General features: G+C 39.3%; 1 protein-coding gene across 13 annotated transcripts in view; it reads left to right on the top strand.

Annotated features, from left to right (window-relative positions):
- The window catches only part of MEF2C (myocyte enhancer factor 2C), a 169,475-nt gene that overhangs the window by 129,155 nt on the left and 12,332 nt on the right, over positions 1 to 27,988 (top strand). For all 13 annotated transcript variants that reach the window (XR_014296445.1, XM_082649823.1, XM_082649820.1 and 10 more), the window contains 3 exons: positions 7,147 to 7,333; positions 9,809 to 9,856; positions 26,627 to 26,799. Coding sequence is in view for 12 of the 13 variants with exons in the window: in XM_082649823.1 (XP_082505949.1) it covers positions 7,147 to 7,333; positions 9,809 to 9,856; positions 26,627 to 26,799 (408 nt within the window). In the remaining variant the exon portion in view is untranslated. The remainder of the gene's footprint in view (positions 1 to 7,146; positions 7,334 to 9,808; positions 9,857 to 26,626; positions 26,800 to 27,988) is intronic.

Raw genomic sequence — 27,988 nt, 5'->3', positions numbered from 1 at the left:
GGCAAATGCAGGACTGGTTGAGAGAGACCAGGAGGAAGTGGAAATAGACAGTATGGATGCATTTTCTTCAAATAATGGGCTATGAAGAGAGAGAAATAATACTGTAACTAGGATCAAGGAGGGCGTTAAAAGGAAAAGCACTTGAGATGATTTATATGTAGAGGAGGAACGCTTGAAGGAAGGAAAAGATGGGACGTGTAGGTGCAATGGGGATAAAATGGCAAAGCTTCTCAAGGAAGGGAAGGGGGCTGGGATGGGAACGGGAAGGATTTGCAGATGTAGTCAGGGTGGTAGGTGGGAGAGGGAAATTGAGGGGGTGACCACCTAATGACCTCTGTTTTTATACTGAATTCAGCTTCTATAGCTAATGAGATGGGGGAGCAGGGGCTTGGGAGAGAGTGACGTGGGTGTAGATATTGTGAGGAACTGGGGATGGAGGGGGGTAGTGAGCACAGGCCAGAGTCGTGGGGCAGCCTGGAGGGGATTTGGATACCAGCACACGGTAGTCACTAGTCATCAGCATTGTGTGCTGCTTTTCTCTGCTAGTTCTCAGCAGCCTGGTAATGGTTGATCAAAAGTTAAGGGTGGGCTTCCCTGGTGGCACAGTGGTTGGGGGTCCGCCTGCCAATGCAGGGGACGCAGGTTCGTGCCCCGGTCCGGGAGGATCCCACATGCCGCGGAGCGGCTGGGCCTGTGAGCCATGGCCGCTGAGCCTGTGCTCTGTGACGGGAGAGGCCACAACAGTGAGAGGCCCGCGTACCGCAAAAAAAAAAAAAGTTTAGGGTGTCGGTAGTGGCCCAAAAAAGGGATTCAGTTCAGTCATTCACATTGAATGAAAGAGGGCCTATTAAGTAAAAATATTTTATTAAAAATATTTTATTGGACTTTTCCTTGTGGTAAGTTTGGGAAAATCATGGGGTTTGTATAAGAGTTGATACCTTTCTTGACCACGATGACTCACTTTGGCAACCATGATCAATTTGTTCAGGGATAGAAACTAGAAGCTGTTTAGCTCTCATGCCTATATGAAAAAGCCAGTGCCAGTGTCATGGGTGTGGCCCTGTGCAGTTACGCAGGGCCCTGCTATCCTAGGGCCACACTTGGTTAAATCCTCTGCTGTCACCATCTTGAAATTCTTAGTAATTTTTTAACAAGCGCCCCACATTTTCATTTTGCCCTGAGCCCTGCAAATTATACAGCCAGTCCTACCTATAGCATTTTAATCACCCCAAATTCCTTCTTCCTTCCTATCTTGAGGGTTCTAAAATTTGAAACCCGGCCCTGAAATCTTTGCAAGTTTGGAGTTTTTAAATGACTTTTTGGCTTTCACTTTTTAGACAAAAATTTTAAAAATTTAGGTGCTTTTAAGTTCCTTAATTTTGAAAAGTCAAGAAGAAAAAGAAAAATGCCAATTTCTAATAGGCATGGGTATATTATTATAGCCTTGGCATTTCCTAAAGCATCTAGAGCTGGTTGGTCTCTTTTATGGATGCAGCCACTTCAGGTCCCACATGAGTTCGAGGGAGAGTAAATGACTTGCCTGCTTAAGTTGCTTTTTATTACACCACCTGGACTGCAGCTGAGATTTCTGATACAAAGGCTGATGTTCTTCCTCATTCCCTGAAACACCTTACTATGGTCGTATTTAAGCTTATAATTTGATTTTTAAATTATTTAGCCAGTTCCTGATACAGATAAGGAAACAAAGCAAAAGATAGAATGCAACAGATGTTACCGTATTTTATGAATTGTGAATTTTTGAAGTATGCTCTGATATCAGAATTATATCTGACTTCTGTTTAGCCAATCACAAGAGAGTTTTATAATAACTCTCATCAAATTGTTTACAGTCCAGAATTCTGGAAACTGAGTAACTCTTGGGGATGATGGTCAGAGGAAGAAAGGAGTAGGGAGGCTTTCACTAAATTGGTTAGTAGACTGGTTCAGAATTTATTAAATGATTATGAATCATCCTGTTTATTTTGGATGTGGACATAGCATGGGGGAGGAGGGAGGTATTGGCTTTGCTCTCTACTGAGACACAATCGATATTCTGTAGAATATTCAGGGGAGAAGTAGTTTTACAGCAGATCCTTAGGTTCCCAGGTAAACATTTATAAGTAGTAATAGTGAATATGGATTAAAACATTTGTAACCAAAAGAAAGCTTTAAAATACCAAATCTGAGTAAATATGAATGATAGGAGTCTTTAGGGTGTATTTTTCCCCAAGCCCTCCGTCACACCCTGGCATCAGTGGGCATAAGCCTGTACCCCACCGTGGACATTCAGCCACGTTCCGTGAGAATCCAATTAATTCATTATGTTTGTGGTTCATAAATAATAAGCTACTAATATGCAGCCCATACTCACCTCACAGTATAATTTCTGACTGAAATATTTTATTTCTATCCAAAAACATATACTGTGTTGCATGGTGATTTAGTAGCAAAACCAATAGGCTCAGTCACCAGTTAGATGACCTTGGGCCACTTACTTAATCTCACCAATTTAAAAAGGAAGGATTATATTTATAGTGAAGGGATGTTGAAATGGTTGAGTCTTATCATGTATGTGAATTATAGTATAGTGTCTGCTCAGAAAATAATATACAGTAAGTTGTAAGTTTGTACTTTTTTATGTTAATATAGTATCTTCCTAAACATTCTTCTTTGAATAAAAATATTCAATTAATATAATAAGAAGTAGACTAGGGTATGTACTACTTCATAGCAAAAGACCTTTAGCACCTTGATGAAAGGGAACATTATTTGACCAACACCTTAACTGATCTTGTAAAAAGAGGGAAAGAAGAGAGAGGGAAAGAGATCAGGAGATGCGGGGAGCAGGGGCAGGATTAAGTAGAGTAGTCAGGGTGGGCTTCCTTGTAAAGAACAGATGTTTTTAAAATTTATTCAAGTATAGTTGATTTACAATGTTGTATTAATTTCTGCTGTACAACAAAGTGATTCAGTTATACCTATATTCTTTTTCATATTCTTTTCCATTATGGTTTATCACAGGATATTGAGTATAGTCCCCTATGTTATCCAGTAGGACCACGTTGTTTAAACATCCTATATGTAATAGTTTGCATCTTCTAATCCCAAACTCCCAATCCTTCCCTCCCACCACTCCCTCCACTCCCCACAGCCCCACCGCCCCCCAGCCCCCACCCCCCACCCCACCCCCCAGCAACCACAAGTCTGTTCTTTATGGAAAAGACCAGATTTTGAAGGAAGGAAGTGATGGGAGTTAGCCAGAGAAATGAGACAGGAATGAGGCAGGCAGGGAGGAAGAGGATGATAGGAAATCAGTAATGGAGCCTGGCAAAAACTGGAATTTATAGGGCCTTGTGGAACATTGGAAGAAGTTGGGCTTTACTCCAACTAAGATGGGAGCTCTCGCAGGGTTTAGAATAGAGAAGTGCCATCATCTGACTTATGCTTTTAAGGGATATGTTTGCAAAGTTGAAAATAGAAGGGAGGGCAAGGATAGAAGCGGGTGACCATTAGGAAGTGACTGCAGTGATTAAGGCAAGAGATGATGGTGCTACAACCAGCCATTAGAAGGTGAGAGGTGGTTGGAGACTATATGGAATTTAAGCCAGTAGGATTTCCTGGTAGACTGGATGTGGGGAGTGGGAGAAAGAGAAGATTCTGGGATGACTCCAAGGATTTTATTGTGTGCAAACAAAAGCATTGAGCTGTCATCAGCTGGAGATGGGGAGAGTTACATTGGAGCTAGTTTTGAGATGTCTATCAGACATTTACGTAGAAATATTGAGGGTATAGCTGGATATGCAAGGCTGGAGTCAGGAGAGAGATCTGAGCTAGAGATAGAAAAAGGGCTGTGGTACTCTTACATTCAGAGAGCAGGGAGAAGAGGAAGAACCGGCAGCGAAGACTGAGAAGGAGCAGCTATCAAGATAGAGCGAGGGTTTCCCTGGTGGCGCAGTGGTTGAGGGTCCACCTGCCGCTGCAGGGGACACAGGTTCGTGCCCCGGTCTGGGAGGATCCCACATGCCGCGGAGCGGCTGGGCCCGTGAGCCACAGCCGCTGAGCCTGAGCGTCCGGAGCCTGTGCTCTGCAACGGGAGAGGCCGCAGCAGTGAGAGGCCCGCGTACCGCAAAAATAAAAAAAAAAAAAAGATAGGAGGGAAAGTTCAGGGCCATGGAAAGGGTGGAAGTTTATCAAGGAGTGACCATCTGTGTCCCAGTTGAGGACTGAGAAGTTACCATTGGATTTAGCAACCTGAAGGTTATTCACGACTATGACATGAGCATTTTCAGTGAAGTGGTGAGGAAAATTTTTTAATGGAGTGAGTTAAGAGAAAGCAGTGTGCTGTATTTACAACAAAAGTCACAAGTGCAGCATTGTCATGGATGACATGATTTTCCAAAGTACTGAATAATTTTTAATAAAGTCCCACACCAAACAGAGTGAAACATTCCCTCACCACACACAGTAACTGCATTTCTGGGAATTTCAGTGTTTAATAAAATCTGCATTTCGGTGTACTAAAAATACCTTGTGTCTGCAGAACAAAGTTAGTTCTGACTCAGATCATTATTAAATAGGTTTTTCACCCACATGAATGTCCAGTGGGACATTGGAAAGTTGGATGGGGTAAGAGACAATTCTTTGTTGTGTAGAACTGTCCCACGTGTAATAGAATATACAGCATACCTACCCACCAGGAAAATACCAGCCATGCCCCCCAATCATTGTGACACCCACAGATTTCCAAAATGCTCCCTAAGGAGATAGTTCACCTGTATAGAGCACCACTATTCTAGATCTGGAGAGTTACTATTATGGCTCCAGTGTGAAACAGGTGGCAAATTCAAAAGGGTAATTGAAGAGAGTTTAATAAAGGGACTATTTACAGATGGGTAGAGATCAGGGAAACTCGAGAAATAGTGAAGTACATTAGGGCTTACAACCTAGAAGCTATTACCACATCTAGATCTGAAGGTGCAAGAAGAGGAAGAAGTTACCGGAGCACAGTTAGATCTATGTCTATAGGAGAGAGGCCCCAAAAGGGGCGTGACCTTCACTAGGGGAATGCAGCCTCTGCCATCCTGTGGCCCAGCAAGAGGGATGCTACAGTACAAGACAACCCTGACCTCTCTCCTCCTACTCTCTGTACTTCTGACGGTGCCTCCACTGGCCCAGCCAAAGCCAGAGGGCCAGGGGAATCTGGTGGATACAGTCTGGAGCATCAGCCTTCTGGACCCAGAGCAGTGAAGAGGGTGGAGGGGCAAATGGTGAAAACCTAGAAGGCTACTTCGTTTTCTTAGGTGTGCTAGAGTAATTCTTTTTTTTTTTTTTTTTTTTTTTTTGCGGTACGCAGGCCTCTCACTATGTGGCCTTTCCCGTTGCGGAGCACAGGCTCTGGACGCGCAGGCTCAGCGGCCATGGCTCACGGGCCCAGCTGCTCCGCGGCATGTGGGATCTTCCCGGACTGGGGCACGAACCCATGTCCCCTGCATCGGCAGGCGGGCTCTCAACCACTGAGCCACCAGGGAAGCCCTAGAGTAATTCTTATTGGGCCTTTTAATAAAGGAATGCAATATTTTATTGACTGTATAGACATTTATTTTACAGCATACACTAATATTTTTTGTTGTTTAAAGACTCTGGGAATTGGATATATTCATTCTTTGATGTCTTATCAAACATTCATGTTCGATTATATCATGGTGTTTATCCAAAATTGTTTTTGTTACCCTGTTTACAACAGATAAAGCCTAATAAAAAAAATGACTATGTTAACATAACACTTGAACATTTTTATTTCCCTCTAAAAAATGAAGAATCAAAGACATGTAAAAGAAAAGAGTTATGACACGTTTGTTCTTGTCAGTATCGCCATGTCCAGATCAGGGAAGAAAAGACAAATAGGAAAAATAAAGAAAAAGGGAGCAGAAGCATAGAAAGAGGACAGTATTGTAATTATCACCAGGATAAACAAAGAACTATTGCAGAGCACAACGTATGATGCAGGCCAGCCAATGAACCAGGAAAAACAAAACAAAACAAAACTTGATGTTAGGATTACAGAAAAAAATAGTAAAAAAAGAAAACTTTGAGCCATATGCACTTATGTATTTAAATTTTTACAGTGGCTCATTAGAGACTCCCTGAGGGAATGTTCTATATAAACCCTAGTATACATATTAGATTCACACACATACACATACATATGTCCATTTTATATTAAGAATGCTGTATGCTCTGACATCATGAGTCCTCTGGCAATATATGGAAACAGTATTTTCATTTATAATGTTAAAAACGAAGAAAAAGAGGGAGGGAATTACAACTATGATTATCTAGCTAATGCAAGCAGAAAAATAAGCATGTTTGGATTAAATTGCCAAAATAATACCAAAAAATCAATGATTGGGACTTGAATTACTCTAACTAGACATCCACAAAGCCTCGGTTCACTAAATGCTTGCAGCTGTCTCATTGAAGATATAGGTCTTGCCATTTGTCGGTGTCAGTATATCCCAAAATGTGAAGTGTAATATACATCCTGAACTATCAGGTTAAAATATGAATTATTGAATGATACATGCTCTGTTGAATCCTATATCGTAAAATGTCTATTATCTTTAGAGTTAACTTTCAAAAGACAGACTTTTAAAAATAATAATTAAAGTATATGTGCTATTCACACGCCTGGAGATGATTTTATATCATTAAACTTCTGCATAAATATGCTTCAATAAGCAATTAAACCAAAGGCTCCAGTTTGCATTTTAATCCTTTTTCTCTGTGAAGTCTTCACAATCATATACCTTTGATCTTGCAGTCATTTCTGGCACCAGATTCAGATATCACAGATGAACAATCACTACTTAATAGACCGGAATTCAAAGACAACGGAGTCTAATGAAATGGGGCTTTGTTTGAAACAAAAGTGAAACGTTTTCTAATAGTTGCAAAGAAGGCATTCTAAGCACATTAAAGAAATCAATTTAGGATCCGCACATCCTGAGACCTCTTCTTAATGGTCTTCTAGACACCAAGCAGTTTGGAATTTGAAATTTTTCTTAGAAAAGTAAAAGCTGTCTGTACTTGGAGGGCTCTGTTTCTGTTCATTTCATTTACCCGTGGGTTTTTTTCCTGCTCCTACAGGCTGTTCCACCTCCCAACTTTGAGATGCCAGTCTCCATCCCAGTGTCCAGCCACAACAGTTTGGTATACAGCAACCCCGTCAGCTCACTGGGGAACCCCAACCTTTTGCCACTGCCCCACCCTTCTCTGCAGAGGAATAGTATGTCTCCTGGTGTAACACATCGACCACCGAGTGCGGGTAACACAGGTATGTTCTCATAAGAACGCAATGGTAACAAACCATTGGAAGGAGCCACCCTTGGCAAAAAAAGGCTATCTTACCTACAAGATGTCGTGTTTTCCAGTTTTCCATGTCTTATGTCCCTTCATTGCTTAGTAACCATCCCCAGCTAGGTCTTCCACATGATAAAACCTAACTCAGAATATCTTTCAGAATGTTTCATAATCTGCAGTTTATTCATTGAGCCTATCTATCACCAATCTCCTCATTTGGCTATATTTTAACCACATACTTTCTCAAACAGAACATCAGATATCCTGTTTCCATGCTTTTGCTTCTCCTCTTCTCCTGCCTAAAATGCCCTTTTCCCTCTTCCTCCTAGCCAGATATCACCTCTTCTGTGAAACCTTCCCCTGTGTCCTCTGATAGCATTTATCTCAGTTATTTATTATTTTGGTCGATATTTATTTATTTATACAGTAACATAGCACAAAAGGATTTAAGGCAGAGAAAGAAATGTGATAGGATAGCATAATTTAAAAGAACAGTGAATTAAAAACAAAACTAAGTCAGTAGTTAAGAGCACATCACAAGGACGTATACACCTGCCACAAATGTGTGTCTGCACTTCTAGGAGACGCTTACCGTTATACAATTCATAGTGTCCCAGAGAAAAATCATCGCTCAGGAAAAGTTCGACCATTTTTAGTACTCAGATCAAACGATACACAATATGATGTACTGTATTGAGTATGTGTCCATTTCCCCACTGAACCTACAGAACCTTGAAGGGAAGAATGTCCTCTTGATTTGTCAGACTCACCATAAGAACTAAATAAATGTGAGTTGAATGTAACTAAACAATTCCTTCATATTTCTAAAATAAGCACCAAAAAGTCATTGTATTTCTAAATCACATACAGCAAATCATTATATATTTACATTTTATTTCTTTAAAAGCACTTAATAGGAAAGTTTTAATGTCTTAGACACACTTTTTATTAAAAACGATTTATTCACAGAATTTTTCCTTTAGAATATTTGACTATCTGCCTTCTAATTTGAATTAAACATGTGTTACTTTTTTAGTACAGAAACTTCATGTGGAGAATACAATCAAAATCAGCCACATTAAAAAAAACGACAAATCTTGAATCTGAGAGATGTGTATAAACAACTTATGCTATTCTTTCTACTTCTGAATATGCTGAAATTTTTCATAAGCATTTTCAATAACCATATGTATTCCTTTCAGATCATACTCAAATGCTATTGAATCTTCTATTTGATGAACTCATGCTCATTTGTTTTTAAAAATCTCATTTATTTCCAAAATATTTATTTGATTGGAAATAATAAACATTTTCCTAAAATGTAATGAACAGTTTCTTCTAATTCCAAACCCAGAACCAAATAATAATTATAGCAATTAGAGAATAATCTAGCTGATATTCTGTTCTTTTGGCTAAATTTTGTTCCTTAAAAAGTAAAAATAATTATTATATTCAGTATCTTTTTGAAACATCCCAACTCTCATAAATACACACTGCCAAATTTTAACCTACTTTCTTAAGCTAACAGTGAATAAACATATGTTTCTAAATTTGTAGTCAGTAAAACCTGTTTTATTGTGTTAGTAAGTAAAATCCGGATAGTAAATGAGATCATTCACTGTTAGAAGATTCATGAAATGACCAAAGTTCTAGACAATTAGCATTGCACAGAATTAATTGTATAAAATACACTTACAAAGAATTAAACATCAAATATATGGTTATTTGAGCATAGAGTAAGCCTTACTCTTTTCCTTCACTCTCTAGAAAATATCACCTTAGGGAAAACTAGACTTGTAAATATGATAAAAATTTAGAGACCATTCAAAGACTAGATTTTTTTTTAATTTATTCATTTTTTTTTTAAATTTATTTTTGGCTGTGTTGGGTCTTCGTTGCTGTGTGTGGGCTCTCTCTAGTTGCGGTGAGCGGGGGCTTCTCCTCGTTGAGGTGCGCGGGCTTCTCATTGTGGTGGCTTCTCTTGCTGCGGAGCACGGGCTCTAGGCGCACAGGTTTCAGTAGTTGTGATACGTGGGCTCAGTAGTTGTGGCTCGCGGGCTTCAGAGCACAGGCTCAGTAGTTGTGGCGCACGGGCTTAGTTGCTCCGCGGCATGTGGGATCTTCCTGGACCAGGGCTCGAACCCGTGTCCCCTGCATTGGCAGGCAGATTCTTAACCACTACGCCACCAGGAAGTCCTAAAGGCTAGCTTTTTAAATGTAATCTTTCTTAGAAAGAAAGATTCTGCAAAATGTCAGTCAGTGATTGTATTTTTAATGTTTGACCACAGCATGTCACAGTGAAACGAATATCAGCCATCTGACCTAGGTAGTACTTGACAAATTTAGGACTCTTGGGTGAGGACCAAATGCTAAGGTTGCTAAAGGTAAAGTGTGTTGCTCTGTGGGCCTTTTAGCCTTTCTCCTTTTGATCTTCCTCTTTCATCCATAGGTGGTCTGATGGGTGGAGACCTCACATCCGGTGCAGGCACCAGTGCAGGTGAGTGGAGACTTCAGTACTAGAGTACGTTTCATTGTTTAGGGTTCCTTTACTTGGTGATTTGCAGAAGTAAGTCTTTTGAACAAAGTCAAGTTGAGAGATCAGTGAGAGGCATGGGAAAATGGCCCCTAGAATTTCTAAAGCACTTTTATGAAGCAGGAGTGGTTGGATAGTAACTCAGAAGACTATTTATTAACTAGACCTTTCCTTAATAAAACTTCAGCTAGTCAACATAATCAGAATTGGGGGTTCTGATCAAATCAATTTAATCCTAGGTACCATCTGTAGCCACAAAAGTACCTTTAACAAGCCTTGCCGATCGTGTTCTTTGTTAATCATTTCACGTTAAATGTGAATCACTTTCTACACAAAGTACCAAACTTCTGTACACTTCAAAAGGAGAATACATAAAGAAAAGGAAGGAGTGAGATTATAACCCTTCCACAATACTGTTAATAAAATAAAACCACATTTGGCATTAAAATGAGTTCTTAGAGAATATGAACACAGTGGACCCCGCGAAAAAGCCCCTTAAGTATAGTTCAGCTCTTAAGAACTTCTTCCATTATGGCCAATTGTCTCCTGGTCACACTTCTCCAGGGTTCCATATTAATTCATATAATTGTGATTATTGAGATATTGATGTCATTTTCAACACAGCGGTAAGACAGGACAATACTTTCTGATGCTAACTGCAGTTCACTATTGGCACAACAAGTAACCATGGTGATTCCTGCAGCGGGAACATGCTCTACATTTAAAATAGTAGGAGGCAGGCATGATAACATAAGGTTATGTTTGAAATGTCAAAAAAATTCAAGTTTATTGAAATATCTATGGACCGCCTAATTAAAATATTTTGCCACGTTCAACTATAATAGCCTGCTAATTATAAGAAAGAAGATTAACAAATTGGCATATAGGGCTTCCCTGGTGGCGCAGTGGTTGAGAATCCGCCTGCCGATGCAGGGGACACGGGTTCGTGCCCCAGTCTGGGAAGATCCCACATGCTGCGGAGCGGCTGGTCCCATGAGCCATGGCCGCTGAGCCTGCGCGTCCGGAGCCTGTGCTCCGCAACGGGAGAGGCCACAACAGTGAGAGGCCCGCGTACCGCAAAAAAAAAAAAAAAATTAGGTAGATTCAAATTAATGAGTAGGCTGAATATACTATTTTGCTGGACATTGAAGCAAAGTGCTCATTTTTTTTCCCTCAAAAAATACTGTATGGTTTGTAGCCCAAAAGTTACAGGACCAGATCAAAGCTAGACCATTGTAGCTTGGATTCAAGTCTCTGTCAAACACTGGCTAGAGAGCGTGATGGGGGCTGAAAACTGGATTGTCTCAAAGACCAAGAAAAAGATAAATAAGAAAAATGGCTTCGATGTTATGGTATTTTATCCAGTATCTCGATGCATCAGTTTGCTTGCTCATGTGGGAACAGCCAGTAGTGGTGATAAAGTTATTAGAAGTAGTAAAAAAAAAAAAAAACGCATGGGGTTGAGGGGATGGGTCACTCATCTTTGATGAACGTGGCCTCTTGTTACTGCTTAATAGCTAGAATGCTTTAGAATTCTATGTTGAAAATAAGTGTTGTTGTTCAATTATGCTGTCATTGTCAATTCCCTGACAGTCCACTAAGGTAAATGGCCCTCCGGGGACAAAGAAGACACTCAATCTTGTAAGCATACAAGTTAGCCACATATAGCCTATAGCATCACTGAACTAAAAAAAAAATCTTACAGGCTTAGCAAATTCATCCCCCTGCTTCAGGACCTCTGCTGTAGCACAAGAATCTTCTACTTCAAAACTGGAAGGGAATAAAAGAAGCACTCAGTTGCTCCAACTTGATGATAATAAACCTTGTATTTTGATAATTGTATCTTGTAGCCGTGAGCATATAATTGTCACAGTTTCTGTATAGTTATGAAAGAGTTACTTCCCCACTTTTTAAAAATAGAGGAAGAAGCCCTTTCTAACCCTGGTTCCACAGAACACCTGTTGCACATGCCACTGAGTCTTGGGCTTAGCTGCTATGTCCTGCTCACAGACTCAGCCGTCTGCCCCTTCTTTCTCATGCCAGCCAGTATCATGTGTCAGAGATGAATATATCGGTGCTGATGTCAGACAATCACATAATACCGAGGGAAAGAAGTCCAGCCAGAATGTCTCTACATTTTCAGAAAAGAAAACTAAAGCAAAATGGCCAGAAGATATCTTCCAAATTTTGAATATTGTCATTGAAATTCAAAGTCTCAGATAAAGTTAGAAACTCTGAGGTCAAGTGGCAAGACTCTGCAATTAAGTTAAATATTTTTTCGCCTGTAATTTTTTTTCAAAATCTAGTCATCTCAGCTTGTAAAAAGGGTATAGTCTCATGAGGGAAGGAAATACATTTTTTTAATAAATTTATTTTATTTATTTTTGGCTGTGTTGGGTCTTCGTTGCTGCACACAGGCTTTCTCTAGTTTCAGCGAGCGGGGGCTTCTCTTTGTTGCATTGTACGTGCTTCTCACTGCGGTGGCTTCTCTTGTTGCAGAGCACGGGCTCTAGGCGCGTGGGCTTCAGTAGTTGTGGCACGAGGGCTCAGTAGTTGTGGCTCTCGGACTCTAGAGTGCAGGCTCCGTAGTTGTGGTGCACAGGCTTAGTTGCTCCGTGGCATGTGGGATCTTCCCGGACCAGGGATCGAACCTATGTCCCCTGCATTGGCAGGCAGATTCTTAACCACTGTGCCACCAGGGAAGTCCTCGGAAGGAAATAAATTTGGCATTTATTGTTTTCTTATAAATACCAAGAGACCAAAGAGCTCTCAGCTCAATCATAAAGTATAGCAACTTTCCCATCCACTCCCTGCACTGTACCTCTTCCTCATGCCACCATCCAGTGAGTCATCAAATCTTACCAACTTTGCCTCGAAGGTATTTCCTAAAGCTAATCCTTTCTCTCCATTACTATCCCACTGCCCTGGTTCAGGGTTATAGCAACACTCCAGAACTATTTCCAGAGATCCCTAATTCATCTCCCAGCTTCACACTGCATCCCACTCCAGTCTCCTCGTGACTCATTAGTCTTTATCAAAACCTTAAACTAATTGTAGGTCATCCTTCAGATACTCAAAATCCAGCCATGGTTTCCCAGCTCTTTCAGAATTAACCATGAGCCTCTTATCTCTGGCCCATCCCTACTCTCCAGTCTTCAACCTTCTTACCTTCTTCCACTGCCATCAAAAACCCTGCACTCCAACTCTAATAATGGCAAACATTTAAATTGCTCTTACTATGTGACTTACAAAAATTAACTCATCTTTTTGCATTAAAGTATACCTTTAATGTATGTATTCATATGAATGCCCTTTCTATAGTTGGGGGAACTGACGCACAGAGAGGTTAAGTAATGGCCCGAGGTGGAACCCAGGCAGTCTGTCTCCAGAGTCCATGCTCTTAACTGCATTGTGCTGCCACTTTCCAAACAGTGTCAAGGCTTCTTGCCTTTGTGTATGCATTCCTAGAGCTCTCCTGCTTCATGCTGCTGAGGACCGTTTGTCATCCCTCAGAATTCAGTTCAACCATTCAGGAAATCCTTTCCTCACTCTTCCAAAAGGAATTATGCACCTCTCCTTGATTCTCTCTTGGCAGCCTGTGCCTACGTTATTTATTTCCTTGCATTGTAATTGCAATAGCTAGGCACACATCTCTCTCCTGGACATTCATCCCTCTAGGGGCAAACTGTGTCCTATTCAGTTTGTATTCCCAGCTCAAGAAATAAGTGAGAGGACATGGCAGACATTCAGTAAATTTTTGTTAGCTGAATAAAGGAAAAGTTGATCTTCTAGACATAAATTTGTAATACTGTTTATGTGAAAAAAAAGAAAGAACACTTCAAAGAAATAATGTAATTTTAAATACAAAAAGATACACCCTTGATCTGTAATTCACAAAAATAATGTATTCTTCTGATACTGTGTATAACGAATAGTGCATTAATTATTTAATTAAATGGCTGAGCACTATTGACCAATGAAGTTTTACTAACTTTAACTTACTTAATGGAAAACCTAAAGAGCTGATATACAGCAGTAAATGAAATGGAGGTTGGTACCTCAGACCGTCACAAATTCCCTCTTAAAATAGTGACCCTCTTATTGCTTAAGTTGAAGTCATTTCAGAGATGAAGGCAAGTGGCGAGAAAGAAGAAACAGGATGGGGTTGTGCTCTTGATGTAAGGGAAACATACAGCAAGTTATTATAATACATTAGTAATAGTGACACTTGTAGGTTTCAGTTGACAGTTATTCATCCACTATTTAATCCTTTCCTTTCAAGAGACAAAATGAAAAGTCACTGCTTTTAAAATTACATTTTGTCATATCTCCGTACATTAAAGCTTTTAACATGCTAATCTTAGTGGTTACAGATGATTTTAAGATCAGGTTCAACTGAATTTTTGTTAGATTTAATAGAAATAATCCTTAGCACAGCCATGCCTTGTGTTGGATTATTCACTTCCCTCTTGGTACCCTTTGTTTTCACTTGGATAACATAGTTGCTTTTTTATTGAGTCAAAAGTACCAGTATGCTCTAGGATATACTGTTTCCTGATTGAGACCAAAAAAGGGAGGTAGGGGAGCAGAAAAAACCCTTTAGGAACCTCTTTGAACATTTAGGAGAATTCTACAGTCTACGTAGCTATTTGACAATAAGGCGAAGGATATTTATGTATATTGATTAATAATTTTAAGTGGCATTTATTGTAAATTAGATATAATTTTATATAAAAAGAAACTAACAGCTGTTTCCTTATTTTGATGTTTATTGTTTACTATTTTATGCATTTGGTTGTCAAGCACTGTCACTTCTGGAATGCTTAATTTATATCAGCTAAATACATGGAGACTTGGTGGTGGCAGTGTACTGCCGTGGACAAACCACTGAGCGGTGGCTGAGTAAGGAGACCTGGCTTCCAGACTCCAAAAAGACTCCATCCAGTTAAGACTTTGGGTCATAACTTTGAGCCTCTGAACTTAGTACTCACATGAACGATAAGACACGAAAGTCTTTAAAGTCCATTTACATGCAGTGTTTTATGATCATATAATCCCAAAACTTTCCTAACATGAGTTTTTTGTAATTCATTTAGCATTGGAAAAGAAAAATTTAGCATATTATAAAATAGAACTAAATGAGAAGAGGAAAAGGTCATACAATGTTTAATTATTCTATACTAGTACTATTGCTTTGCAAGTATTTGTTTTTGAGAATACTTATCAAAAATTTCTTGGCTGACTTTCTTATCAACCAAACAGACTTCTGCAATTCTTGCTCAATAATTTAAACTATCAGTGAAACGGTTAAAAATTCGGTTTAAAAGTATTGGCTTTAACAAGTTTATATTTTTGTTTTCTAACAAAACACAAATTCAGAATGCAATATTCAAGAAAAGGAGATTGATACCATTTAGTTACTCTCAAATAAGAAAACTTTTTTGTTAGTATCAAAATATAATTTTATATTACTTTTAAAAAAAATTGTTAAGCAGCCAATGAAAAAAATCTGAATTAATAGTTGGATTCTTTTAAAGTATTATGTCAGTTTAAATTGTCCTGAATAAAAATTCTGAACTCATTTGCCATTTTACCTTGGGAGTTCACCCAAAACATAAATAAAGATCCAACAGCATTGTTTTATTATTATCTATGCAATTAAGTAACAGTGATATTTTTAACCCAAACCAAGGTTATCTAGATTTATTAAAAGGAAAAAAAAATACTGTCCTCTAGTTGGAGAATCTACAGCACGTGATAATCAGACACTGCCAAGAAAATCAGTGTCAACTTCCCGTGTACAAGGCCTGGAAGAGGATAGGTGAAGCAGTATCTTGACACCATTCTCTAGGGGTCAGCGTTGAAGTGGGAGAGGCAGGTCAAAGAGGAGACAGGTGAATGTTACAGGCTAAGTCAGGGCACCATCTGCTTTCAACCCTTTTGGTTTGGCTTAATTCTTAAGGAGTTTGATTTCCAGAGGGAAAAACAAAATTTCAAATTATAACTTCCCTAGAGAGGGTTTCAGGAGATTTTAGAGCCTTTTGCATATCCATGATGTCTGACCTCACAAGCTGTATTCCTTTTTATCACCTGTCTTTCTGTTATATTCAGCAAAGCAATGTGAACATTGGTCTCTTCACTCATATCCTATTGATTTAACCTAAGAGTGTGATTGATAATAAAACTTTGGTCTTTTTAATATTAATTCAAGAAGTTAACATTTCCTCCTAAAATATTAGTTTTACTCAACGTTTGTCTTTTTTCTCTTAGCATTTTTCTTTGTCCTCGCACAGTGTTGGTTTCTCTCTTTCCTGTTTTTGACATCGCCATAAGATTTTATTTGCAGATAATACAGAAGGAAAAGCTCTTTTCAAAATCATTAGTGATATGAAACTGTACATCAATAGACAGTAGATCCTGACGGAGGGATGTGGTTAAAAAAAACCCTCTTGGAAATCAATGTTTTACCTACCAGGGACTTTTCGGGGCTTCAAGGCTGTCAGCCAAGAGTATAATTTGCTGTTTTTAGACAAACCTTTGCCAGTCTTAAATTTTAGTTAGACTTATATAGAATCTTTCACTTGAATTTCAATTCTAAGAGTGTATAGTCATGAAACAGTCTCACATTTGAAAGATCAAATCAGATACATTCCTTTAGTTAACTTTCTACTAAAGGAAACTATATTGTACCAAAACCCTGGCTAAACAGTTTCAATTTTTATCATCTATAGATGTGTCCATAGGGTGCTAAGTATTCACTAGGTTTATTTATTATTGCTCCATTTCAGTTATTTTAACTGAACTTAATATCTACTTAGTAACTGTCTTACTAAACACTGTTCCCTCCTTTCACGATTTTTTGACCTTAGACTCCACTTACAACCTCTAGTTATGGCAAAGAACGGATTTGTCGTGTTTGTAGTGTGAGCAGGGGAAAAAAATCCCTGCCAAATTAGGTTATTTTAATATAGTAATAATAGCAAATCTAAAGCTGTGGTTAATTTACATATTCAAACATGATAACATTAATTTACATAACAATCATGGAAAAGAAACCTTTAGTATTAAGCAACTCAGAGAAAACTATGAAATCATGGAGCAAAATTTTTGCTCAAGCAGTAATTGGGGAAAATATTCTGGAGGCAGATGTTCAGAATAATAAAATCACCAAGAAAAATACATGATATACCAGTTACTTTAGAGATGACATCACCCTTGGAAAGTCTGTGAATTCCCATTTTGCAGGATTGGTGGTGAAAATTAAATGAGATCATCAATACAAGGCAGCACCTAGCACAGTTTCTGCCCTAGAGTAATAAATGTTGGCTCTTGTTAGTATTATCATTATCTATATTCTTGACTTCCTAAGCAAAAAATAAAGCTTAGTGTAATCTAGTCCCAGTAATATTTATTAAATGTGCAGGGTGTGAGTAGTGCACTAGCAGGCCTCCCAGAGATGCCTGCCGCGGCCCCTGCCCTCAAGGGTGGGAGTAGAGAGGAGATATTAATAACTCTGAGGCAGAAAGGGAGCGCAGTGCGACGCAGTGCGACACGTTTCATTTGAACATTATCATCTTCCGAGGTGTTTGCAGCAGTTGTGTAAATGTTAAAACCACAAGTAATTATTCTTTCTCTTCTGTCATGTTCTCTCTAATCTGAACTGTCTCAATATTTTTGTTTATAAAAATGACTGAAAGAATGAACAATTGTGTCAATAATGAAGACACCCCCTCATTTTTTAGTAAAGAGACAGCCCCCAAATCGCAAGAAGTGAACAATTAAGTGAGTCATAAATCTATCATTCATTGTTAAGTGGAACTTTTTTTAAGATAGCAAGGTTCCGTATCATTTTTGTGGTACGATGAAAAACTATCCCTTCAGTAAGTCAGTACTAAGAACAGACCGATAGAGTGCCTTTGTGCATGGGAAACATCAAATTGTCGATTTCTTTCTTATTTGCAAGCGGAGCCTTTATTCCAAGAGAAGGAACAATTCAAGGATGCATTCTAAATCTGAAACATGTGGCTTTTGTAATAATGTAGTGGAAGCAGTTTGTGCTTTGGATTCAGATCAGAGCTCTCCCACTTACTGACAAGTCTCAGAAACTCCCGGAACCTCAGTTTCCTCATCTGTCAAAAATTGGGATGATAATGCCTGACCCACATGACTTTCAGGAAAAATGAAAGTGGTCTGCCAACACAAACCTGCTTTATAACACAGACTCCAATCTTTAGGAAAACAACTCAGTAATAAGTAAAAATTCTTTACGTCTGCCTCACAATCCAAAGCCCATTGTATGTGCTGAATGTTTAAAGTTCTAGTTGGCAGATAGACTTAATTTCACAAAAGATACTAAACAAAACACATCTAAGAAACATCAAAGACAAGTGGGGTAAGTAGGAAATCCGTGAAGGCATGGTTCAGCATCAGGGTGACATGGTCAAGCAGAAGAGACAAGTCTCTTTTTAGAACGTCTGCTGCCCTCTAACTGGTGTAGCCAAGAATAGTCTTGGCTCGAGTGTATTCTTGGGGTATTTTCTAAGAATACACCACAAAAGGCACTGAGGTTTCACAGGAGTTTCTTCTTAGTCTAACATTATACGTTATTATATTATTTCCCTGAGAAACCCCCGATAGATTGGAGACTTGATTTTACTTTTAAGAATCTGTAATCAGGAGTCTTTAGCTGGATAAGAATCAGAAATCTGATTTGCCCCCATTCTGCAGTAGGCATATTGAAATTTTCATCATTCCCAGATTTCTGACCTCCAAATGTTTTGTGGTTGCCTTTTCCCTTAGAGCCATCCCATGAAAAAGATCTCCTTTCCCCTCAAAAAAAAAAACAAAAAAACAAAAAACTGATTGTGATTTACAACAGCTGAATAACTTATAGTTGGTAGTGCTTTCAACAGCGTTTCAGGCATTCAGGGCAAAGTGAATATAAGACTGAAGTCTAGAAGGTCATAATTTTTTCCCACTAAAAACTATTTTAGGTGTGTTGCTTCCGGTAGAGCAGTGGGTTGTATGAGCAGTTTTACTATGTACAAATAAAATTACATGAAAAGCCGTAGGTTTATTTGAGACACAAAACAATGTCCTGATATTGGAAACTAACTTACCTTAAAACTTTTAAAAAGTCAAATGTAAAATTAATTGATAGTAGTGAACGTTATCATATATGTAACATCTCTAGTTTAACAAGACTGTATGCTGTAAATATTTTCAAAATTGTTCTGTTGAAAGAAAAAAAAAATCTTAAGTGGGCAAAGCATTTTGCTGAAGTAAAACCCGAAAATCAATACATCAGAGGTTCAGCTGTTTGTTCACTTTAATGTTTTCCTGTGGCAGTTTGCTCCAAATTCCCAAAAATAAGATACCATTAACAAACTACTAAAGAAAGTAATTTTTATAACCTGTGTATGAGAAATTATTTTCCAGATATCTAATAGTGGGTACTATAAAATACTGGGCGCTTCCCTATCATGTTGAGTGGTTCTGATGAAGCTGGTCTCTTAAATAGACAGTAGGTGGGTAAACATCTTTACCCTCTATTACAGGGGAGAAGATTATTGACTAAAGTATTACAAAATCTACCTTTAAAAGCATACTTAATCATCCACTCAAAATAGCACGCTGAAAGTTAAACAGCTGCTCTGGCATTTACTGTAGCTAAACCCAATATTTCCTATTTGTAAATATTTATTTATCCAGAAGGAGGCGAGAAATATGGTTTGGAACATCACCATTCTGTGCCCCTTATGTAAGTCCAGTGTCTTTTGAACCAGAATTGCTATTTTTGATGCCCAGGTTGACCATGTTCCACATCACTGCTGACTTAGGAGGCCCTTTGAGTCTCATGTCCCTGGTCTCACCCTTTGTTTCCTCTCTTCCTTTGTGTTCCTGTAATTTTAGGATGAGGTTTGACAGAGAAGGGTTTTCAAAATCTCAGAGTATGACCAATTCCCAGGAGCAGGGCCATGTTGTGCTTCAGAGCATGGACTCTGGACACACTGCTGGGTTCAAACCATGGCTCAGCCAGCTGATAGCTGTTTAACGCTGGGCAAGTTACCGGACCTCTCTGTTCTTCAGTTTTCTCTTTATGTAACGCAGGGATACTCTTAGCACCTCACAGGGTTGTTTTGAGGATTAAAGGTGTTTTATATCCAGGTATAATAACAAAACACATTGCATAGGTGCCTGTACTGTTCTGGGTACTTAAGATGCATGCTTGATGTTGTTAATACTATTGGTAATTAATACATAAAATGCTTGCTGTTGTTAATATTGCATTGTCGTGTTGGTCAGCTGCCTTGGGAGAGTAGGTGGGAGTCTCTGATTCAGATGACTTTTATGCTTCTCTCACACTGATGAAATCATTACTTAGCGTGTGAAAACCAAGGCTCAGTATAGTTGAAGGAACTCTAATGGAGACCTCATGACTAGGAACTGGATTTATCTACTTAATCCTCCTTTGTCCTCGATGCCCATCTGCCTTGTAAATCTTCCCGACTCTGCTGCCTCATTCAGACCTCATTCCTCATGTGTTCCCTGGCAGATGTGTCCTAACTAGCTTCCTTATAACCGTCTAACTCTGTAATGTATCCTTTCCGCTGCCACTATTGCTGTTTTCCCAGTACACAGCTAACGACGCCCCTTCCTACTCACAAACAACTTTGGCTGTTCATTTCGTATGGTATAAAGTTTAGTAAAAGTTTATTATAAAGTCTACAGTAGAAAGTTAACATGATCTGACAGGCTTGTGTTGGCCTAGCCTACTTTTTCAACTTCTGAAAACTGCATCCTCTGAAATGATCTATATTTCACCTTCATAGGAATACTTATCCTTCTCAAACACAGTCGTGACTCTGAGATCTGTCATGAATTCCCTCTCTCCAGGAAGTCTCTCTCTGAACCGCCTAATGAAATCCTGTGCACTCTTAATTGCCACCCTTCTACCATTCTTTTTCCTAGGATATCATGCAGCCCGTCTTTTGGTAGAAAGGTCTGTATGAGTAAATTATTATTGAAATTCATCTTGATATAGAGACAACCTATGGCAGTAAACACTTGACAGTGTAGAAGAAAAGGTCCAGCATCTCAGAGTTTTTTTTCATTAGGGAAAATTTCTACTTTGAGTCTACTGCTTGCAGTTAGCTAAGGTAATGTGCTTTGAAATGATTAACAGGTGCAATAGGTGAAAAAGAAGCTTTAATTAACTCTCTATTAACAAATTTAGTAGGTGGGCACTTGCATGGTTTTCTGACTTTTATATTATATGGTTGATAAACAGTTTGTCTCAGTGGTGTGCTTGGTCATCAGTGTGTAATCATTATCTAAAATAGAAAATGTTCTCAAGTAGCATAAAGAGGAGAGACCCTTGAGGTTTGAAATTAGCAAGTTACACATTATGTTTTCCGTTCTCATCCCACATTCCCTCCGTAACTTGACTTTTAGTCCCATTCCTGAATCATTCTAATTTTTCCAGCATGATTTGCATATGTGTTCTGTGAGCATTTGAAACGCTTAACGGACTAGTGCTCTGTGTAGTATTAGCCTCTAATTATGCACGATTTTGGAGGAGAGTGAGTTCAAGGTGGGCCGAGGTTGACTGAAAGGTATCATGAAAGCACTGGGCCTTTGCCGATCCTTAAAAATGAATTTGAATTAAACAGGAAATCAAACACTGCCAGTTATTGAACTGCTAGAGCAAAGACTAAGGCTTATTCAGAGGATGGTGAGCTTGGCTGTGGCCACTGGAAATTAGGTTAGATAGACAGAGTGGGTCAAACTACGCACAGTTTGGAGAGCCAAGCCAGGGCACTGACCCACTAGTGTTAAGTATGATCTGAAAAAGGAACATGAGAGAAGCAACACTTGAGAAAGATTTTTAAAGAAAACCTTGGGAGTGTACATTAGGTTTATTATAACACATATGCACAAAAATTTGCATACAGCTTCAAGGAGCTCACAGTCTTCCGGCAGCCCATCTTAAGGCTTGGTGAAGAACCCTTCAGCTAGAGACCAGGAACCCAAACAGGGGGTTATGGAAAGACCTAGTCAAATGGCAGCAAAAGCCTAAATTAGGATGGTGGCAATGGAAATGGAGGGAGACATTTTTGAAGAAAAGTTAGCAAGGTTTGGAAACTAATTGGATATGGAGTTGGAAGAGGAAGCGGGAATGAATGAATAGTCAAAGATGGCGACTTGAGAGACTCCAAAAACAGATCGTGCCAACGAAAAAATTAACCTTGCTCCATGAGGACTAGTTTCTGTTTTGTGCTTATTAGATTTATATTCTTGTATTTATAATTGAAAGTCCAGGAGAGAAAAAAAAAAAAATGACGTGAAAAGACTCATAACGTCTAAACATCCCAATAAGAGAAAGTTTCAGAAGTTCGGGCTCAAAGAGAGCTACATACTCAATTGAGCTCTGTGAGACAAGGCAAAATGTCCTCCTCACAACATCTTAAGCCAGGAATATGTTCTTTGAATTTACAACTTCTTAAAATAGGAGTCAATTTTTAAAAAAAAAGAAAAGAGAAAGCAGCAAGTGTTTTCAAGTTAACTGGAAAGAAAAAAATTTTTTTCTCCTAACACCACATTTGAAGTTTTGTGTATTTACAGTAGTTTTAGTATGAGTGTTTAGAAACTTGTAACCAAGAGACGTAGATTCTATTATCCTTTATGCAAATTATATCGTGAATGCTTAAATTGTTTTCTGTGAAACAATATTTTTAATCAAACGAAACGATAAAACAAACGAACTCTAAAGTTGGTCTGTTCTTCGTTTTCTTATAATCTATAATCAGGAAATCCATTCACTCATGCTTTATAATTTTGGGGCTTTTAAGTGGTCAGGGGAATGTGACATCTGCATGCAGTCACATCCAAATTGATAATTGTCCCAGGCAGAGGGTAATTTTAAAACATGAAGGAAGGTGGAATCTGTATCTCAGAAGGTTATTGAAGGGTGGCGGTTCCCACCTCCCGACCCCTGACTTTGAAAGAGACTGTTCTTTTGGGCGAATTTATGTTAAGGTAGGACAGCAGCCTCAACCAAGGCCAAAGCGTCCTGAGTGGGGAGGCGGCTGCGGCTTCCGAGCCAGTTTAAATGCAGGCTCTTCTTAGCAGTAAACCACACGAATGTATTCATCACTGATTTTCAAATGATAGGTTTCTATATCACTGGTTTAGGATCCACAGCCTCACATTCCTGAATCTATATTATGCCAAAAGAATAACAACTTGGTGGCTGGAAACAGAAATGGTTATTATACGGCTCCAAAATGCTAGCTGGCACAATATGCTAAAAACAGCAGAAACTCACCGGTAAAAGGCAGAATTTATTTGTTCTCAAAAATAACTTTATGCTCTAAAAATACGAATCTAAGAAGTGTCATCGTGGTTCAAAATATTTTACCTTCAATATGTAAACACCTTAAAATATGTGACTAATCTTCTAAAATGGCATAATTTCCAAACAACAGGAAGTATTCCAAGGGGAAAAATAGAATGCTTTTCCAATCAATTTTTTAAGTTTTGAGGCATTTATTGGGTGAAAAACTATAATATATGTTTGCTTTTTTTTTCCCCGACTGCTGCCCCAAATCATTGTTTAAAATGTGGGCAGAAAGGGGTAGGCTTTGTTGGAATTTCTCAGAGTTTACTGTAGAAGATGTTTGGTTTTTTTTAATTTAAAAAAAAAAGAGCTTTTCTCAGAGCCTTCGTGCAGCATTTCCATTTTCACACACTGGCCCAGTGCTCGTCATATCACAGGACAACACATTTCATAAAGTGGTTTTACTTCCTTTTAGCAAAATAACTCCTCCATGCAAACCAGTATCGGCATCTACGACGCCGGGGTTTTAGTTTCTTCAGATCTGTTCAAGCTTCATTGCACTGCTTAACTGACTTCTTTTTCCCCCTTTCTTTTGAAATTACCCAGCTAATTTTCCATTTGATTGTTTATTTAAACCAGATCTCACGCAGGCTTAATAGATAAGTGACATAGGCATTCAGTGTGTCTGTCAGTCTGAGCTTCAGCTGACAGGAAAGTAGAGAGCAAACTTTGTCTTGGTTTTCTCACTCCCTTTTTATCCAGTGGAATCTATTAATTAAAACGAAAGCCCTAGCATAGTCACGATAATGATTCAGTAAGACACCTTAAATATAAGACTCCTGTGAGCATTCCATTTGATCGAGCGTTTTTCTAAGTGAACCTATCCTTTGTATTTCTCCTAGTGGAAAAAGGTAAATTGCATTTGTTTCATAAAACAACTTTTGCCACAGAAAACAATCCAAATTAACTGTAAAAAAAAATGTTTTGGGCTTTTGACATATTTAGCTGGCTTTAGAGAATTTAGCTAATTTTCTTGAAGTTTTATTATAGAAGAGTAATTTACATACAAATTCAACCAGCGCTTCTTAAGCAACTACTTTATACTTGACACGCTTTGGGGGAGGAGTTGTTTGTTTTATTTTGTGGGGTTTTTCTTCCAGTAAAGTGGAGAATTTTATGCATAATCCAATTGACAGATTTAATCTTGTAGTTATTTGTTATATATTCAGCCCGTTTATTCATGCATAAAATGAGACAAGTAAATGAATGGGGTATGAAGAACCAGTGTGCTCTGCACAGTGTGCCTCAAATAGATTCTAATTCAAAAGATGTACCCATAAATCTCTCCTGAAATATACCTGGGCTTTGCCTTCCCAATTCCTCATCATAGCTCAGGTCATCATGGAAGTTTCCAGACTGGATCACACTATCAGGCCTTCCTAATGACAGAATATCCCAATACCAGTAGATCTCTCTGTCCACTTAAAGGCCTGTGTTACCTCTGCTCTGCAACCTTCAGGGGTCTGCATTTCCACCATTTAAACCCAAGACATGTTAGCCTGGAATTCACAGGCTAAACTTCTGTGGGTTCCACAGCCCAGCCCTCCACGTTCCTTCAGGGTCTCTGACACTCCCCTCTTTCCATGGGTTGCCTTCTCACCAGGATGCTCACGTGCCACCTTGAACCTTTCCCAGTGCCTGGTCACAAGCCCAGAGATCTTACTACCTCCTCTCTTTTTACAAGACTCACATTAGTTCTTGCCTCTTCCGTGAATCTTGTTTGGATAATCTCTTCCCTCCTGGGAACCCAAAAGCACTTAATCTGTATTGCTCTGTGGCACATCACCCCAGGCTGCCTTGTCTTAGTGCGTATGTTTCACGCGTGCCTGTATTGGATTGCCACAAAGGGACTGCAGGGCCTTTGAGGACCGGGGGCTTGTCTCTGCATCCCCACTGGGTAGCACACAGTACCATTCCTCCTGGGGTAACAGATACTTGTGTTTTACGATAATGATAATGATGACAGTAACAACGAGGTTTGACTGTCTCCTTTAGAGAGCTTTAGAAAACAACTGTCTAGGTAGGTTTCCAGCACGGGTTGTTGAATCACCTAGGTGGTTTCTCTTAGCACGGGTTGTTGAATCACCTAGGTGGTTTCTCTTATTCTCCAATCAGAGATGGTAGAGGAAGCCAGCAGGGGACTTTCCGGTTCAGCTCAGGTTGCATCGACTCCCTCCACAGCTCTGCCTGTCACGGGACAGTATATTTTGAATTATGACAAATGGACACCTTCAGATAGCCATTTGTCTGTTAGTGGAGGGCTAAGCATCAGAGACCAAAGAAAACCCTTTCAGGACGGTTGCCACTCAGTGGCTACTCCTGTGCCCTGTGCATCAGCACTTTAGTGGAGGCATCGTCCCCTCATTTCGGCTCCTGAGAAGGAGTCCTGCTTTTTGAAGTTCTGTGTGAGCAAGAAAGCAGGGCTTCAGGTTCGTACACTGAGCTTAGTGAGGAGAGCAAACCAGATGGAAGAAAGCCATAGGGAGAAATCGCTTAAAGACAAGGGGAACTGAATAGCAAAGCGTGTGATAGGCTACTACACCTCCTGCGTGTCCTAGAAATTATAGTCTTGCTGGTATGCCCTTTCTTCACTTAAGGACACACAGATACACAAAATAAAACCCAAATCGCTGAACCAAAAGAGTGAGTCATGCCGGCCAGGCCTCCGCCGAGCTAGTCAATTAAAGTGCAGGACCAATTCAGTGCTTTTCTTAGACCCTGAACGACTGACTCTCTGACTTTCTTCCCAAATTTTTTTTTTTAATTAATGAATTTATTTATTTTTGGCTGTGTTGAGTCTTCGTTTCTGTGTGAGGGCTTTCTCTAGTTGCGGCGAGCGGGAACCACTCTTCATCGCGGTGCGCGGGCCTCTCACTATCGCGGCCTCTCTTGTCGCGGAGCACAGGCTCCAGACGCGCAGGCTCAGTAGTTGTGGCGCACAGGCTCTAGTTGGTCCGCGGCATGTGGGATCTTCCCAGACCAGGGCTCGAACCTGTGTCTCCTGCATCGGCAGGCAGATTCTCAACCACTGCACCACCAGGGAAGCCCCCGAAATTTTTTTAATAGAATAAAAGTATATGCTGGTTTCTGGGCAAGTTGCTATCTATTAGGTCTCTTCTCATTAAGAGTTTTTAATCTTCCTTCAGAGGAATGTTAAATAACTGATTGGGTTCCTGATGTGGAGGCTGTCAGTCATCCTGTGAACTTTCAGTGTACGTTATTGTCTCACCCTGTTAATCCTTTATTCTTAATCTCATGTAGTGTATTCTCTAGAAACATTTTTGCGTCTAGATTTTTTTTTTTTCCTCAGTGCTCTCATTGTTTTGTGTTAACAGGGAACGGGTATGGCAATCCCCGAAACTCACCAGGTCTGCTGGTCTCACCTGGTAACTTGAACAAGAATATGCAAGCAAAATCTCCTCCCCCCATGAATTTAGGGATGAATAACCGTAAACCAGATCTCCGAGTTCTTATTCCACCAGGCAGCAAGAATACGATGCCATCAGTGGTAATGTGAAATTACATTTTAAATAAATGTTGCTGTTTTGTATATGTTTTGCTATTTGTGTATTTGTCTAACTTTATGAATTACTCACATGCTCCCAGAAAATTAACACGTCAGTGCTATTGCTGGGGCCCTGTTGGATTTAGCTATTATTTCTGGTAACTAGTGTGCATTTTCCCTTTTCCGTGGAAAAAAAAGAACCAACATCCAAAAAAACTCCACTATAGGGCTGGTGTTCTGGGGCAAAGAAAACATTTCCTTTTAAGGCCTCCAATTTATAATTAGAAAAAAATCATTACCTAGTACTCTGCTTATGACACATATGATTTGATTTGACCAATGGTAGAACCACACTCACAGAATGAGGTATTTCATAACAGATTTTTACAGTATTGAACTAAATAAGTATGTCCTTAAGGTACTGACAATGAAAAATCTTTCTCAAAATTCCTAAATGAACTTTCTCCCGTTAATTAGCAATTCTTTTCTTAGGTGTATTGCAATGATAATGTTTAATGTATCACGTGCCTATGCACTGCCTCAATTCATCTTTCCAAATATGCATTTTATGACAGTAGTTACCTCTCAAAAACAAATTGTCTTAAAATTCTAGGCATTTTGAGAACAAAGGTTATATTTTTATTTTACATCAAAAAACAGTTGTGGCACTTATAAGAATAAATAAATATGAAATATAAATAATATCCCTGGAAGCTATCATTTTTCTTTCTCCTGGGTCCGCAGGACGAAGGTGAAGATAATATTGTGGGACCACATTCAGCAACAAAGAGACTTACATCCGTGTTCTCCAAATTAGCTTTGCTTAAGAGCGAGAACATTTAAAACCAAGATTCAGCAGACAGATTTAGATCATTCTGCAAACACATTTTTTTTTCTTTCTCTGCTCTGTGGCAAGCTTCAGGGTAAAACAGTCCTGCAAGCTGATTAGTTTATTATGGCACGGTGCAGATTAATTTTGAATATCAGCCCCCAAAAATTCACATAATGTGCAACATTCCCTTCGGAAAAGGCTGGATAAATAAAACCTCCCACAGGGCCACAGCCAAGCAGTGTGGGCCATGCATGGCAGGCTGTCTCTATCAGCAGATTTATTCCCAGTCCCTTAAAACTGAGGCTTTCCCAGGGTTTCTTGCGAGCCATCCCTCAGGTCTCTCACTGGCAGCCAGGTGCG

The sequence above is a fragment of the Grampus griseus genome (genome assembly GCF_964374135.1).
Source record: "Grampus griseus genome assembly, chromosome: 3".
NCBI lineage: Eukaryota > Metazoa > Chordata > Mammalia > Artiodactyla > Delphinidae > Grampus > Grampus griseus.
This window is presented reverse-complemented; position numbering and strand designations above follow the sequence as displayed.